We start from the raw sequence: 17,803 nt of genomic DNA, 5'->3' as shown, positions 1-17,803 counted from the left end.
ATAAAGACTTAAAGGTCGAGACCGAGTCTGCGTCTCTCACATGGATAGGCAGACCATTCCATAAAAATGGATCTCTATAGGAGAAAGCCCTGCCTCCAGCTGTTTGCTTAGAAATTCTAGGGACAATAAGGAGGCCTGTGTCTTGTGACCGTAGCGTACGTGTAGGTATGTACGGCAGGACCAAATCGGAAAGATAGGTAGGAGCAAGCCCATGTAATGCTTTGTAGGGTAGCAGTAAAACCTTGAAATCAGCCATAGCCTTAACAGGAAGCCAGTCTAGAGAGGCTAGCACTGGAGTAATATGATACAATGTTTTGGTTCTAGTCAAGATTCTAGCAGCCATGTTTTGCACAAACTGAAGTTTATTTAGTGCTTTATCCGGGTAGCCGGAAAGTAGAGAATTGCAGTAGTCTAATCTAGAAGTGACAAAAGCATGGATATATTTTTCTGCATAATTTTTGGACAAAAGGTTTCTGATTTTTGCAATGTTACGTAGATGGGAAAAAAATCTGTCCTTGAAACAGCCTTGATATGTTCGTCAAAAGAGAGATCAGGGTCCAGAGTAACGCCGAGGTCCTTTACAGTTTTATTTGAGACGACTGTACAACAATCAAGATTAATTGTTAGATCCCACAGAAGATCTCTTTGTTTCTTGGTACCTAAAATTAGCATCTCTGTTTTGTCCGAGTTTAAAAGTAAAACATTTGCCGCCATCCACTTCCTTATGTCTGAAATACAGGCTTCCAGGAAAGCCAATTTTGTGGCTTCACCATGTTTCATCGAAATGTACAGCTGTGTATCGTCTGCATAGCAGTGGAAGTTAACATTGTTTCCGAATGACATCACCAAGAGGTAAAATATATAGTGAAAACAATAGTGGTCCTAAAACGGAACCTTGAGGAACACCGAAATTTACAGTTGATTTGTCAGAGGACAAACCATCCACAGAGACAAACTGCTATCTTTCCGGCAGATCAAATCTAAACCAGGTGAGAACTTGTCCGTGTAGACCAATTTGGGATTCCAATCTCTCCAAAATAATGTGGTGATCGATGGTATCAAAAGCAGCACTAAGGTCTAGGAGCACAAGGACAGATGCAGAGCCTTGGTCTGATGCCATTAAAAGGTAATTTACCACCTTCACGAGTGCAGTCTCAGTGCTATGATGGGGTCTAAAACCAGACTGAAGCGTTTCGTATGCATTGTTAGTCTTCAGGAAGGCAGTGAGTTGCTGCACAACAGCTTTTCTTTTGAAATTGAGAGGAATGGGAGATTCGATATAGGCCGATTTATTTATTTTTTTTCTTCTATTTTTCTGGGTCAAGGTTTGGCTTTTTCAAGAGAGGCTTTATTGCTGTCACTTTTAGTGAGTTTGGTACACATCCGGTGGATAGGTAGCCATTTATTATGTTCAACATAGGAGGGCCAAGCACAGGAAGCAGCTCTTTCAGTAGTTTAGTTGGAATAGGGTCCAGTATGCAGCTTGAAGGTTTAGAGGCCATGACTATTTTCATCAATGTGTCAAGAGATATAGTATTAAAAAACATGAATGTCTCCCTTGATCCTAAGTCCTGGCAGTGTTGTGCAGACTCAGGACAACTGAGCTTTAGAGAAATATGCAGATTTAAAGAGGAGTCCATAATTTGCTTTCTAATGATCATGATCTTTTCGTCAAATAAGTTCATGAATTTATCACTGCTGAAGTGAAAGCCATCCAGGCTTTACATTTCTCTCTTTCTCCTTCTCCTCTCTTCTTTCCTTATTTCCCCATCAGTTCCCGACAGCGTTTGAGTTCAACGAGCGGCTCCTAATGACCATCCTGGATCACCTGTTCAGCTGTCGCTTTGGAACCTTCCTCTACAACTGTGAGAGCGCCAGAGACACCAACGTAAGTCAGACTGTTACTATCTGTTTATCGCTCTCTCTCTCTCTCTTCCTCTACAATTGTCAGAGCGCCTGGGACACCAAGGTAAGTTATGCTGTCACTTTCCTCATTCTCTCCTCTATTTTTCTCCCTCTGTTTATCACTCTCTCTGTTCCTCTACAACTGCAAGTATCTGAGACCACAACATAATGAGTCAGAGCCCCACTTCTCTATCTTTTGGTCATTTCCTCCTTTCCAATACTCCCTCTCTTCTCTCTACAATATTTCTCACTCCCAACCCTCTCTTCATCTCCAACCCTTTCCCTGTCTATAATATGTCTCTCTCCCTCTCTTTGTCCCACCACGCTCCCTCCCCCTCCCTCTCTCCATCCTGATCATGTGAAGTAGAGCAGAAGAGAGAGGGAGAAAGATGGGACGCATCACTGGTTCTGAGTTTCAAACAGACAGTAATAATGCACTATGGGGGGATGCAACACACAGTAGTACACACTGCACTCACTCTGACACAAACAAAGAGACTGTCTGCGTAACAGCACATCTAGAAAACACAGATACGCTCTTATCTACACACACCTCTCCCTTTACATCCCAGTGTTAAAATTTGTGGACTGCATAAGGGTCTAATTATTGGTCCAGAGACTCATTGCTTTATTCGCTCTTTCTTTAGTTTTCTCTCCATCTATCTGTGGTTCCAATGGCTCAGGTAATTCAGGGTTTGATTCAAGCATGGGCCGTATGCTAAAAATATCTATTAACTGTAGGTTGCGTTGGATAAAAACGTCTGATCGTTCTCCCACTCTATCCCTCTCTCTCCATCTCTCTCCAGGAGGTGTGGTCTAAGACCTGTCTCTGTGGTCCCTGGTCAACAGTAGCCTATGCGGAGTCGCCAGAAAACGTTAACGTCCGGTTTTCAGGGATACAATATTTTCAACCTAACTGAAGTGCGAACTCGGCTCGGGCGTCTTTCTACGCCTGCTACGTTAGGTTAGGTCAACAGTGACGCGTCCCCTACCTCAACCCTTTCTACACCCCTCTCTCTCAATTTTTATTCTTCCCCTCCATCTCCCTCTCATGGAGGTTCGGTGTAATACGATGTCTCTGTGGTCGTTGGTGAACAGTGATACTTCCCACCTCTCTCTCTCTCTTTAACTAAAGTATTATTCTTCTCACCAGGAGGTGTGGTCGTTGATGAACCTGAAACCCTTCTCTCTCTTCCTCCATCCCTCTCTCTCTCTCTCTCTCTCTCTCACTCTCTCTCTAAACAAATCATTTTTCTTCTTCTCCCCTTCTCTCTCTCCAGGAGGTACGGTCTAAGACAGTGTCCCTGTGGTCGTTGGTGAACAGTGACTCTACTTCCTACCTGAACCCCTTCTACACTCCTGAGTCCAGTAGGGTCCTCTACCCCGTAGCCAGCATGAGACACCTAGAGCTTTGGGTGACTTATTACATCCGCTGGAACCCACGCATACGACAACAGGTAGAGCGGGATGGGAGGATGGATGGAGAATAAATGAAAGTACGGTTACACTTTACCCTCTGTAATAAGGCTACATAACACTGTCATAATGTCCGCTTATGACAACTGACATTATACAGTCATAACATACATTTAGTCCAGCTAATATACTGTATCGCTATCTAGACCCTCGTTCATAAGGCCTAAATAATACTGTTATAACAATCACAACTGATGTTACAAATTTATAACATAAATGTAATAGGGAGGAGGTCAGAGACCTGACCATGTGGTGCAAGGACAACAACCTCTCCCTCAACGTGATCAAGACAAAGGAGATGATCGTGGACTACTGGAAAAGGAGGACCGAGCACGCCCCCATTCTCATCGACGGGGTTGTAGTGGAGCAGGTTGAGAGGTTCAAGTTCCTTAGCGTCCACATCACCAACAAACTAACATGGTCCAAGCACACCAAGACAGTCATGAAGAGGGCATGACAAAACCTATTCCCCCTCAGGACTGAAAAGATTTGGCATGGGTCCTCAGATCCTCAAAAGGTTTTACAGCTGCACCGTCGAGAGCATCCTGACGATCCTGAGCAGTTGCCTGGTATGGAAACTGCTCGGCCTCTGACCGCAAGGCACTACAGAGGGTACTGCATACGGTCCAGTACATCACCGGGGCCAAACTTCCTGCCATCCAGGACCTCTATACCAGGCGGTGTCAGAGGAAGGCCCTAAAAATTGTCAGACTCCAGCCTCCCTATTCATAGACTGTTCTCTCTGCTATTGCACGGCAAACGGTAACGGAGCGCCAAATCTAGGTCCAACAGGCTTCTAAACAGCTTCTACCCCCAATCTATAAGACCCCTGAACAGCTAATCAAATGGCTACCCAGACTATTTGCATTCCACCCCCCCCCCCCCCTTCTACGCTGCTTCTACTCTCTGTTGTTATCTATGCGTAGTCACTTTAATAACTCTACCTGCATGTACATATTACCTCGACACCGGTGCCCCCGCACATTGACTCTGTACCAGTACCCCCTGTATATTACTACTGCTCTTTAATTATTTGTTATTCTTGCCTCTTACTTTTTTTAGGTATTTTCTTAAAGCTGCGTTGTTGGCGCCTCTGACAAATAAAATTTGATTAATTTTGATAAACCATGTAAGCTAGTTGGCTAGCTGACGTTTTGTTAGGATTTAGCCAAAACACAGAATATACCATACTGTCAGTCAAATACACCGGACAATTAGTTGGGGTTATCTTGTGGTCAGTCTGAGTGTGAAATATCGCCTCTGGGGATTGGTTGGTTTGGCTGCAATGATGCCGTGGCGTCCTATAGGGCTTGCAGTGTGTGTGTGTGTGTGTAAATTAAATAATTGTATGTGTGTAGAGCACCCGCTGCCTGCCCCCTCCATTTCTTACATACACACACCCCTGAACAACCTTCTTACCCTCTAGCTCTTTTAACCCCCCTCCCATCCTCAACACACACATATACACTGATATTCACACACACACCCACTCTAGCCGAAACATCCCTGGCCCCCCTCGGCAGGGCCTGAGTCACTGGAGCTGAAAATCCTCTTTACACAATACACACACACACACACACACACACACACACAGTCAACCATGATTCACCAAATTATATTTTGAAAGAGGAAGCAAAATACTTTAAGCATATGTTCTCTTTGCAGTCTCCTCCATTTCCACTAACTGAAGTTAACGGTAAGGATTTTTTTCCCTAATACTGTAAAATGAACAGCTGTACAGAAATACTTGTGTGAGGGCCAAATTGTAGAGGAGGAACTTCTTTATGCAATTAAAGCCTTTAAGCCAGGGTAAACTCCAGGGCTGGATGGCATACCAGTTGAGGTATATCATTTTATTTTTTGATGTACTCAAATTTTAACCACTTCTATAAAAATGGTAACTATACTCAGCAAGAAGGTCTGATTTCACTATTACTGAGACTGGACCCAGGTGGTAAGTATAAAGATCCAGTCCATCTAAAAAACTGGAGGCCCTTTAGACTTCAGTGTTGTGATGCAAAAATCCTAGAAAAATGCATAGGGCATAGAATTAATCTAACTGCACTGTCCAATTTACTATTACAGTGCTATTACAGTGAAAGCATACCATCCTATTGTTTGAGGAGAGTGCAGAGTTATGAACTTGAAAGCTTATTAAGTAACCAATTATGCACATTTGAGCAGTCTTAATGCAACATTTTGAACAGAAATACAATGGTTCATTGGATCAGTCTAAAACCTTGCATATACGCTGCTGCCATCTAGTGGCCAAAATCTAAATTGCACCTGGCCTGGAATAATACATTATGGCCTTTCTCTTGCATTTCAAAGATGATGGTACAAAAAAATACCTCCAAAAAGTTATTTTTTTTCTTTGTATTTTCTTTTACCAGATCTAATGTGTTATATTCTCCTACATTAATTTTCACAAACTTCAAAGTGTTTCTTTTCAAATGGTATCAAGAATATCCTTGCTTCTGTTCCTGAGCTACAGGCATGTTATTTCAGCGGAAAATTGAATCCAGCTCTCCAGTCAGCACTCTGTTCTATGGTAGCAAGATCTTATTTCCTATTTTTGCTAACTTTCTATTGAAATTTGTTGCAGTGAATTAATTTCTTTCTTTAGGGATATGAATACTGAGTATGTCCACTTCACCGTCAGATCATTTTATTGATAAACTAAACGGTAATGTAAAAGTTGTATTTTTTTAGCAATCCAATACGTAATATGGTACACTTATCGTACAATAGTTCAGTTGTAATCCAGAGAGGTTAGAAAATTATCTAGATCCTCTATGAGACTGTGCAGGGATCCAGATTGCAGATTTAAGAGGAAACTTGAGTTGTCAGCATGCAATGACACCTTGGTTTTTAAGCCTTGGATTTCTAGCCCCTCTATATTATTGTTTGATCTGATGTTAATAGCTAACATTTTGATGGCCATAATAAATAGATACGCCGACAGTGGACAACCTTGTTTTACGCCGACAGTTTAATTATTTCTGAGAAGTAGCCATTATTTGTTGTTTTACTAATAACTTGAACCCATTGTATAAGAGATTCTCCAAAATTAAAATAGTCTAAGCCGTTATATATAAATTCTAGTCGTACTTTATCAAAAGCCTTTTCAGAATCTGCCATGATTACCAGACCTGGTTTCCCTGATGTTTCATAGTATTCTATTGTTTCCAGTACTTGTCTTATATTATCGCCAATGTATCGCCCATGTAAAAAACCTGTCTGATCAGGATGAATAATATCCGACAATACCTTGTTTAAAGAGGAACCTAACATTAATATCAATGCGGAATTGACAGAAAAAAGTCTTATTGAATCTCAAGTCAGGTTTGAGTGCTTTGACCCTATGTTGTAGGGTCTATTTGTGGAAAAATCTCCCTGATTTTAATTCTTTAGTCATATCACAGTTTATCTATTTACTTATGGCCCTGCCTATTCAGAACAATACATTTTTTTCATTATATAAGCAAAAAATATTGAACATTATTTGGAACAATAAGCCAGACAAAATTAAACATGCTTATTTATAATGAATATGATTTCAGGAGGCTAAAATTATTAAATATTAAATCATTAAACCTCTATCCAGATTAGAACCTCTCACTTTCAGTTAACTGAAAATGGAACCATTTTCTAATTATTTCCCTTTGTAAAACAATCCATACTTTTGCAATTCCAGTTTCATCCCCCAGAAAAGACAGAACAAATATTATGGTTAAACTCAAATATACTAATTGATCACAAATAAAAAATAAAATCTTTACGGAATAAAAATAAATACGGAACTATCTTTGCTAATGATATTATGAATAGGAAAGTTGGAGTAATGTGCAGTTAGAGAGAACATTTCCATGTATTTTTGTTATCTAAAATTAGAACCAACTGATAGTAGCATTACCGCACAAATGGAGGCAAGTGGAGAAGTTAGAGAAACTTTTTTGTCTGCCCTTCGTTAAAGACTAAAATTGGCACCAAAACATGTTCATAAATAGAAAAAATATAACTTTCATTTGAGGACCAACATTTTGACAGCATCGCCATACAGGTTGAAAAAGTAGTTGGGAAGAGATTTTCAATGTGCCGATGATTCCATGGCACATGATTTATCAAGTGATGCACACAACAACGCTTGATTCAAACCAGGTTTTTTTTATATTAAAATGATTATACAAAATTCTTGCCAACAACAGAATGTTATGGGCACACAACCATCTTAACTCGGCAGATTTTTCTGCGAAGAGACAGAATCATTAGATCACTTATTCTGATATTTCCCCTACAGTATGTAGCTAGTTTCTGGTCAGGTTCAGGAATGGCTGAAAACCAAACATTTACCTAAAATGAACCCTACAAATAGCACTGTTGGGAGATTTGGAAAGCCATAGTCAATAAATCATCAATATAATAATACTTATAGGAAAAATATTCATCATTAACTTACGTCTGTACATACTATGCGATTTAGAAAGGTTTTGAATGTACTGTATGTGAAACAGAACAGTTGGAAAATAGAGGGTACTTATTTACATAAGTATTCAGACCCTTTGCTATGAGACTCGAAATTGAGGTCAGGTGCATCCTGTTTCCATTGATCATCCTTTAGATGTTTCTACAACTTGATTGGAGTCCACATGTGGTAAATTCCATTGATTTTGACATGATTTGGAAAGGTACACACCTGTCTATGTAAGGTCCCACAGTTGACAGTGCATGTCAGATAATTCCTTCGACCGCATGGCTTGGTTTTTTCATTTGTAGAGATCCGAGACAAGATTATGTCGAGGCACAGATCATGGGAAGGGTACCAAAACATTTCTGCAGCATTGAAGGTCCACAAGAACACAGTGGGCAACATTCTTAAATTGAAGAAGTTTGGAACCACAAAGACTCTTCCTAGAGCTGGCCGCCCGGCCAAACTGAGCAATTGGAGGAGATGGGCCTTGGTCAGGGAGGTGACCAAGAACCCGATGGTCACTCTGACAGAGCTCTAAAGTTCCTCTGTGGAGATGGGAGGCCCTTCCAGAAGGACAACAATTTCTGCAGCACTCCACCAATCAGGCCTTTTAGGTAGAGTGAAGCCACTCCTCAGTAAAAGGCACGACAGCCCGCGAGGAGTCTGCCAAAAGGCACCTGAAGGACTCTCAGTAAATGAGAAACAAGGTTCTCTGGTCTGATGAAATTAAGATTGAACTCTTTGGCCTGAATGCCAAGTATCACGTCTGGAGGAAACCTGGCACCAGGCCTACGGTGTAGCATGGTGGTGGCAACATCATGCTGTAGGGATGTTTTTCAGCAGCAGGGACTGGGAGATTAGTCAGGATTGAGGGAAATATGAACAGAGCAAAGTACAGAGAGGTTTGATTTTATTAGGATCTCTGTTAGTCCTCATTTGGACTTATCTTCCAAGAGGCCTTAAACATTCAAATACAATTTATAATGCAATCACATATTCACACACAGTTGAAGTTGGAAGTTTACATACACCTTAGCCAAATACATTTAAACTCAGTTTTTCACAATTCTTGACATTTATACCTAGTAAAAATTCTCTGTCTTAGGTCAGTTAGGATCACCACTTTATTTTAAGAATGTGAAATGTCAGAATAATAGTAGAGAAAATGATTTATTTCAGCTTTTATTTCTTTCATCACATTCCCAGTGGGTCAGAGGTTTACATATACTCAATTAGTATTTGGTAGCATTGCCTTTTAAATTGTTTAACTTGGATCAAACATTTCGGGTAGCCTTCCACAAGCTTCCCACAACAAGTTGGGTGAATTTTGGCCCATTCTTCCTGATAGAGCTGGTGTAACTGAGTCAGGTTTGTAGGCCTTCTTGCTCGCACACGCTTTTTCAGTTCTGCCCACAAATATTCTATGGGATTGAGGTCAGGGCTTTGTGATGGCCACTCCAATACCTTGACTTTGTTGTCCTTGAGCCATTTTGCCACAACTTTGGAAGTATGCTTGGGGTCATTGTCCATTTGGAAGACCCATTTGCGACCAAGCTTTAACTTCCTGACTGATGTCTTGAGATGTTGCTTCAATATATCCACGTAATTTTACTTCCTCATGATGCCATCTATTTTGTGAAGTGCACCAGTCCCTCCTGCAGCAAAGCACCCCCACAACATGATGCTGCCACCCCGCTTCACGGATGGGATGATGTTCTTCGGCTTGCAAGCCTCCCCCTTTTTCCTCCAAACATAACAATGGTCATTATGGCCAAACAGTTCTATTTTGTTTCATCAGACCAGAGGACATTTCTCCACAAAGTACGATCTTTGTCCCCATGTGCAGTTGCAAACCGTAGTCTGTCTTTTTTATGGTGGTTTTGGAGCAGTGGCTTCTTCCTTGCTGAGCGGCCTTTCAGGTTATGTCGATATAGGACTCGTTTTACTGTGGATATAGATACTTTTGTACCTGTTTCCTCCAGCATCTTCACAAGGTCCTTTGCTGTTGTTCTGGGATTGATTTGCACTTTTCACACCAAAGCACGTTCATCTCAAGGAGACAGAACGCGTGTCCTTCCTGAGCGGTATGACGGCTGCGTGGTCCCATGGTGTTTATACTTGCGTACTATTGTTTGTACAGATGAACGTGGTACCTTCAGGCGTTTGGAAATTGCTCCCAAGGATGAACCAGACTTGTGGAGGTCTACAATTTATTTTCTGAGGTCTTGTCTGATTTCTTTTGATTTTCCCATGATGTCAAGCAAAGAGGCACTGAGTTTGAAGGTAGGCCTTGAAATGCATCCACAGGTATGCCTCCAATTGAGTCAAATTATGCTAATTAGCCTATCAGAAGCTTCTAAAGCCATGACATCATTTTCAGGAATTTTCCAAGCTGTTTAAAAACTAAGTTGACTGTGCCTATGTAAACTTCTGACCCACTGGAATTGTGATACAGTGAATTATACGTGAAATAATCTGTCTGTAAACAATTGTTGGAAAATAACTTGTCATGCACAAAGTACATGTCCTAACCGACTTGCCAAAACTATAGTTTGTTAACAAGAAATTTGTGGTGTGGTTGAAAAACGAGTTTTAATGACTCCAACCTAAGTGTATGTAAACTTCCGACTTCAACTGTATAACACACTGTTACAAACAGACATAATACACTGACATATTGACCAGATAAATACTCTTGATGAAAACATGCTCACGACCTCGGACTTGGGCGAAGGTTCACCTTCCAACAGGACAACGACCCTAAGCACACAGCCAAGACAATGCAGGAGTGGCTTCGGGACAAGTCTCTGAATGTCCTTGAGTGGCCCAGCAAGAGCCCAAACTTGAACCCGATCGAACATCTCTGGAGAGACCTGAAGATAGCTGTGCAGCAACGCTCCCCATCCAACCTGACAGAGCTTGAGAGGATCTGCAGAGAATAATGAAACTTCAAGCTTGTAGCGTCATACCCAAGAAGACTCGAGGCTGTAATCGCTGCCAAAAGTGCTTCAACAAAGTACTGAGTAAAGGGTCTGAATACTTATGTAAATGTGATTTTTTTTCAGTTTTTTTTTTTAATGAATGTTGAAAAATGTCTAAAAACCTGTTTTTGCTTTGTCATCATGTATTGTGTGTAAATCTGAATTCTTTCCGAATGCACTGTAATAATTGACTGAAAACACAATATATAATGTATACAGTATGTCACGTGTCAAACTCACTCCACGGAGGGCCAAGTGTCTGCGGGTTTTCACTCTTCCCTTGTATTAGGTTGATGAATTAAGGTCACTAATTAGTAAAGAACTCCCCTCACCTGGTTGTCTCGGGCTTAATTAAAAGGAAAAACCAAAAACCAGCAGGATTGAGTTTGACACCCCTGCTGTGTGTGTTTAAGTACTATCTATCCAGATGTAATGTATACCAAATAACTATTTTCTTGCTATATACTGTAACTACTGTGGGAAAAAATGCTTTGTATGTAAAATGTGTGTAGAATGTACATGTAAAAAGAAAAATCTGTCTGTACACCTCTTTTGTTTGTTTATATGCTGATCTTTTTGCATTGTTTGCATATCATTCAAGTATTTTTTTACTCTCTCCCCCACACCTTCTCTCTCTACCCACTCTCTCGCTCTCCCCTCCTCACCCTGCTCCCTACCCCCGTCTCTCTCTCTCCCTCTTCGCTCCCCATCCATCCATCTCCCTCTCATTTCTCTCTTTGCTTCCACCTGGTGGTGGTTGTAATCTATTCTGTCCTATCCTATCGTACTCTACTCTATCTGTCTCTACTCTATTCTACAGCAGCAGAGTCCAGTGGAACAGCGTTACATGGAGCTCCTGGCACTGAGAGACGAATACCTGAAGAAACTAGAGGAACTGCAGCTCACTGACTCCTCCCCTAACTCCTCCCACCTATCAAATAGCTCTGCCCCCAATACGGCCTCGCCCACGCAGCACATCACGCACCTGCACACCCCTTTCTGAGTGGGGTACTCAAACACACACGTGAGTGTGTGTTTGTTCGTCAGGGTTGAGGTTACTTCGATGTCAATGAATCAAAGGAAATAGAAATTCCTAATTTAAGAGTTGTAAAGTGAAATTTATTCCAAATAGGAATTTTTCAGATTCTTGAATTAGAATTTCAATTCACTTCCTGAATCGACATGTAATTTGACCCTGACACAGACACAATAAGTTGTTTTTTGTACATAGCGTTAGTAAAGTAATAATGGAGACGATAATAACATGGAAATCATGACGTATGACCATAACAAAAACGTAACTATGGTGATTATGCAATATGTCACAGTACAGCCTTTTGACAACTTTTGTATAACGTTGTTTTTTTTCTGCAAAAACAGAGAAGCCTTAATACGAAATAAAATAAATACTCAGTGTGTTGTAGATAAACTATACTAAAGGACATGTGTGAAGGGTTAAAATTCAATGGCTGCATTACGATTCTCTACACTTTACATAGAAGTGTGCACTCATTTTCTCCCCATCAAGCTTATGCATTGCACTGGTAAAAGCAAGGCTGGAGGGAGTTTCCATCGTATTACTCACACCAGTCCATTCCTTTTAAATCCACGAGGGGGGTTGAACGAGTGCACACTTCCAGAAGGGTAAAGAATGGGAACATTGCCCCTGCTCCTCTTGAACTCTGTACACTGTGTCAACTCCAAGACCTGAAAAGGGAATTGTTAAACTGTTATGACAAACATACTAAAAAGAGAAAGTTTGATTATTAGTGCATTTGGCTGACTTAAATCAGTGTGCACCTGTACAAATGTCCTCAATATGAGCAATACCAGTCCAGTCAACCAGTTAAGTTTGGATAACAAACTAGAGTAACTTCAGTCGACTCCCATAAGTTGGGTAAGTACAAACCCTGCAGTTCCCCAGTCTCAACTCACTTAAATTCTCTGAATATCTGCATCCTTCAGTTTACTGCATACATTCGTAACAGCCCTAAGTCCTTGCATTTATCAGGGGTTGACTGTAGTCCACTCTATGAGATGTCCAGTGGGCCTAGTATCCCCATGTATTGTACTGTAGAAGGTCTATGGAGAGACAGGACACTGAGTTGTATTGGTTTTTATTAGAGGAGCTGTGAGTTTTATCTCCAACAATGTCCACCCTAGCCTGGTCTCAGATCTGTTAGTGCTGTCTTGCGAACTCAATGCATGTCATGTATGACAATGACCATAGGAATTGGCAAGACAGCACAAACAGATCTGGCACCAGGCTAGGTCCACTCAGTCAGTCCAATAAAGTTCTGCATCAACGGGACTCTCATTTTGCCAACCTAAAACTTGAGAACCTTAGAACCTGTCACCTTAAAACCGGTCAAACTCCTCTTGGCATAAACTTAAACCTGGAATCCCAAATGGTGAAACTGCCACGTCCATTTGCGATTATAACAACAAAGAAGTTACGGCAAACAACTAATTCTGGTTATTTCCCTTCGACATCATTGCACATGCGATAGAATAGAAGGCATATGTAATGCAATTTCTTTTACCACGATGCGCAACGCTCCCCAGCTCTGCTTCGTCAACAAAACAAAAATGATAACGGCCGTGGGGCGGACAGTGGCGCTGTTTTGCCTACTGCGCATTCCATCTTTAAACATTTGTCTCAAACCACTTTATCTCAATCCAGGGAGCAAAATGGTTTAGATCAAGTTTGCTTGATTTAAAGGTTTTAGGACTTCCACAGAGTATTCTCCAAAAGACTATGGGCAGGAAAAAGTTATTTTGACAAGAGCAACAACCAGAGAGGTGGAAAAGTCCAGAATAGTTTAAAACCTTTCAAGGGACAACAATAAGGTGTCCCAAGTATTCTCAGACAAGATACAGTTCTTTGGACAATAACTACCATAGAGTTTGGGATAAGATTAGTAAAAAGAAGTCTAGAAATGTTTAGTAACTATTTACAGGGCAGGTCCAGTGTTCTCGGGACCGCTGGTCGGGTCCAGTTCTGTGCCTTTGACCATCTGAGGTTCAACCTCAGGCAGACGTTTTGTACCCAAACCAGAGATCTGTATATAATGATGAGATGCTCATGTCTCTGCCCCAGCAATGGGAGTCGTTGACCCAAAGGCAGCAAGGCAGGCGACAAGCTTAGGTAAAAAAATTGCCCATAGAAACACATTGGGCAATTTTTATATATATATATTTTGGCAGGAGTGAAACCTCTCGCTTCACCTCTTCCTCTCTGCTCAAACTATACATTTTGTCTTTATCATCGTTCCTCTGTGGCGGGGAGAAAGGGAAAGAAAGCACCCGATTGGTTGTGGCAGGAAAAAGGAAGCACCTGATTTGTTGTGGCGTGGGAAAGTCAAATCCTGATTCGTCGTCAGGGGGGAGAAAGAAGGGGAAAGGAAACGGTTGATGGGTTGCTGTGGGTTCGTTCTGGTAAAGACTCTTTGGGTGGGTTACGCTTGTTTTAAAACGGTCACCATGCTGGATTTGGCAATGCCATACAAGAGAATGAATAGATATGACTTAGAAGGCTTGTTGGCGGTCACCCATGTTGAAAGATGGTGGTGGTGGTGGGGAAAGAATGAGGGCACTAGCGGCTCCCTAATGCCGCACCAGAATGCATCACTTTGGAAGTCTTTGGCCTCAATAAGGGGGGGAAAGTAAAAAACGAGGCTGCAAGGGAAAAATAACCACATCGCAGAAGACTTTGTTGTTTGATTGTGTTAGTTGGTTGATTTGTTTTTAGCGAAAAATGTAAAAGACAAAAATCTATTTTTATTTTTTACTTTGTACAAGTACAGTAACTGATGTACACTGAACAAAAATATAAATGCAACATGCAACAATTTCAAAGATTTTACTGAGTTACAGTTCATATAAGGAAATCAGTCAATTTAAATAAATTCATTAGGGCCTAATCTGTGGATTTCACATGACTGGGAATACAGATCTGCATCTGTTGGTCACAGATACCTTAAAAACAAAGGTAGCGGCATGGATCAGAAACCCAGTCAGTATCTGGTGTGACCACCATTTGCCTCATGCAGCGCAACACATCTTCACATTGAGTTGATCAGGTGGCCTGTGGAATGTTGTCCCACTCCTCTTCAATGGCTGTGCTAAGTTATTGGCGGGAACTGGAACACGCTGTCGTACACGTCGATCCAGAGCATCCCAAACATGCTCAATGGGTGACATGGCTGTTGAGTATGCAGGTCATGGAAGAACTGGGACATTTTCATCTTCCAGGTTTTGTGTGACAGATCCTTGCGACATGGGGCCATGCAATATTATGCTGAAACGGGATAGCGCCGAAAGAATGGCACGACAATGGGCCTCTGGATCTTGTCATGGTATCTCTGTGCTTTCAAATTGCCATTGTTAAAATGCAATTGTGTTCGTTGTCTGTAGCTTATGCCTGCCCATAACATAACCCCACCGCCACCATGGGGCACTCTGTTCACAACATTGACATCAGCAAACCGCTCGCCCACATGACGCCGTATGCCATCTGCCCGGTGCAGTTGAAACTAGGATTCATCCGTGAAGAGCACACTTCTCCAATGTTCCAATGGCCATCGATGGTGATAATGTCCCCACTGAAGTCGGTTACGACGCCGAACTGCTGTCAGGTCGAGACCCTGGTGAGGACGACGAGCACGCAGATGAGCTTCCCTGAGACAGTTTGTGCAGAAAATCTTCGGTTGTGCAAACCCACAATTTCATCAACTGTCCAGGTGGCTGGGCTGAGACATTCCCGCAGGTGAAGAAGCCGGATGTGGAGGTCCTGGGCTGATGGAGTTACACATGGTCTGCGGTTGTGTGGCCGATTGGACGTACTGCAAAATTCTCTTGCAGGCGGCTTATGGTAGAGAAATTAACATTCAATTCTCTGGCAACAGCTCTGGTGGACATTCCTGCAGTCAGCATGCCAATTGTACACTCCCTCAACTTGAGACATCTGGGGCATTGTGTTGTGTGACAAAACTCCACATTTTAGAGTGGCCTTTTATTGCCCCCAGCACAAGGTGCACCTGTGTAATGATCATGCTGCTTAATCAGCTTCATGATTTGACACACCTGTCAGGTGGATGGATTATCTTGGCAAAGGAGAAATGCTCACTAACAGGGATGTAACACATTTGTGCACAAAATTTGAAAGAAATATGCTTTTTGTGCATATGAAAAATTTGTGGGATCTTTTATTTCAGCTCATGAAACAAGGGACCAACACTTTACATGTTTCTTTTATATTTGTGTTCAGTATAATTACCTCAAACAAAACCTATTTTACTGTAGAAAAGTTATATTGTTGTAAAATATAATTATTTTATTTTGTGTAAAATTTGACACGTTTTATAAAAAGGAAAGTAATAAGACATGTCTTTTTTGTTGCTTTGAATGGTTGGTTAATAATTTGTGGATTTGTTGTTCCATAAATGTAGTTTTCTTTAGTTTGTTTTATTTTACCTTACGGGCATTTTTGCTTTCTAACATAGAACAGAGGACAGTAAATCATGTTTGAATCATGATTCATGGGAGATTTGATTCAATCGGGAATCGATTCAGTTCCTTTTGGTTCTTTACCTGTGATTGTGAAACTTGGTGCGTGATTCAATCAAACTCGAATTTCGGTGTTTAAGGAGTAGCTCTTTTTCCCCCATGGTCAAATGAAATGCCAGAATGGTTATGGGAACTGTTAAAACCTACTACTACTACCAAGTAGACTCCTCTGACAAGTAGATGATTCCGTTTTCCACAATAAGAAGTCTATGCATGGACAGTAGTTTGTAAACAAAGGCACAGCTGTAAACATTCCCATAGCAAGTTGGATTAAATGCCAGACCTTGAGGAATTGAGGACTCTGATAAATGGCACCCTACAAAAGTAGTGCACTATATAGGGACTAGGGTACAATTTGGGACGTGGACAAACTGTCACTCATGAATTTTTTATTTTCTTCATTTATTACATCTTAACGTAGGTAATATATAGTCTAAAGGAGGGGTTTCTTTGTCATATTAATGCCTACTTACGACTCCCTAGCCTAGTTCCAAATCAGTTTGTGCTGTCTTGCAAAGTCCTTGTGAGTCATGACTCGTGACCATAGGAGTTAGCTTGAGTGTCTTTCAGGGGGCGTTCTGTCCAGGGGGTGTACTTTTACAACCACCTGCCTCACCCTACTGAAATAGGAGATGGGCTCTTGCCCTATGGGATGTCCTGGCTCAGATGAGGCTTACTTTCTGTTCATGCCATAACGAGCAGAAACAGACTTGCACCCAGACTACATGGGAGTTTTGGCAAGACAACACAAATCGATGTGGGATCCGGGCTGTACTACTCCCTGTCATGTATGAGTGCTCCACTGTTGATTGTTTTGACCGGCTCTTGTTGTGTAAATAATGCTGATTAAATTAATTTAAAGATTTCTCACTTTAAAAAAAAAATGGATTGATTCTTTCATTCAAATTCTTGTGGTAATTTATCCTTTATTTATTCAGGAGATCATAAGGAAATGTGCAAAATATCTTATGTAATGTCTGCTGATGTGAAAATTGTGGATCGGAGAAGATTGTGAATATTCAGAGCTTGTCCCATCATAGCATATCTCAGCCCTAAATATAACCGAAGCACCAGTTCACGTCTCCTTAGGATATTGGAATTGGTCCAAAATGCTTGTTTTATACATTATAGCTGCATTTAAATGAGATATTTTCTAGCTCCCTGGAATCGATTCCTACTAAGAATGACATTCAGACTACTGAACGTTCACTAGGTCTATTCCATTAGTGGGGTTGTTCCACGAAATGAGTCACTTTGGCATGTCCCTCTGTGCACCCTCTGTGACTTCTAGGAAGATTTTAACCGAAATTTCACTCGTTGTTGAGCCCTAGTTATTTTGTTGTTTTGACAAAGTAATATCTGGAGATTATGTATTTCAAATAAAATAAAATGTTATTTGTCA

The 17,803-nt window shown here is 41.2% G+C and overlaps 1 protein-coding gene across 4 annotated transcripts in view; it reads left to right on the top strand.

Annotated features, from left to right (window-relative positions):
* mtm1 (myotubularin 1) overlaps window positions 1-17,803 on the top strand; it is a 71,729-nt gene extending 53,926 nt beyond the window's left edge. Inside the window, exons 14-16 of one of the 4 annotated variants that reach the window (XM_014207110.3) lie at window positions 1,775-1,888; window positions 3,186-3,362; window positions 11,657-17,803. In XM_014207110.3, coding sequence (XP_014062585.1) covers window positions 1,775-1,888; window positions 3,186-3,362; window positions 11,657-11,836 — 471 coding nt within the window. In that variant the 3' untranslated portion in view covers window positions 11,837-17,803. 4 annotated transcript variants of the gene reach the window in all.

This window comes from Salmo salar, chromosome 07 (genome assembly GCF_965601325.2).
Source record: "Salmo salar chromosome 07, fSalSal1, whole genome shotgun sequence".
Taxonomy (NCBI): Eukaryota; Metazoa; Chordata; class Actinopteri; order Salmoniformes; family Salmonidae; genus Salmo; species Salmo salar.
Note: the sequence above shows the minus strand (reverse complement) of the source record. Positions and strands in the feature narration are given on the sequence as shown.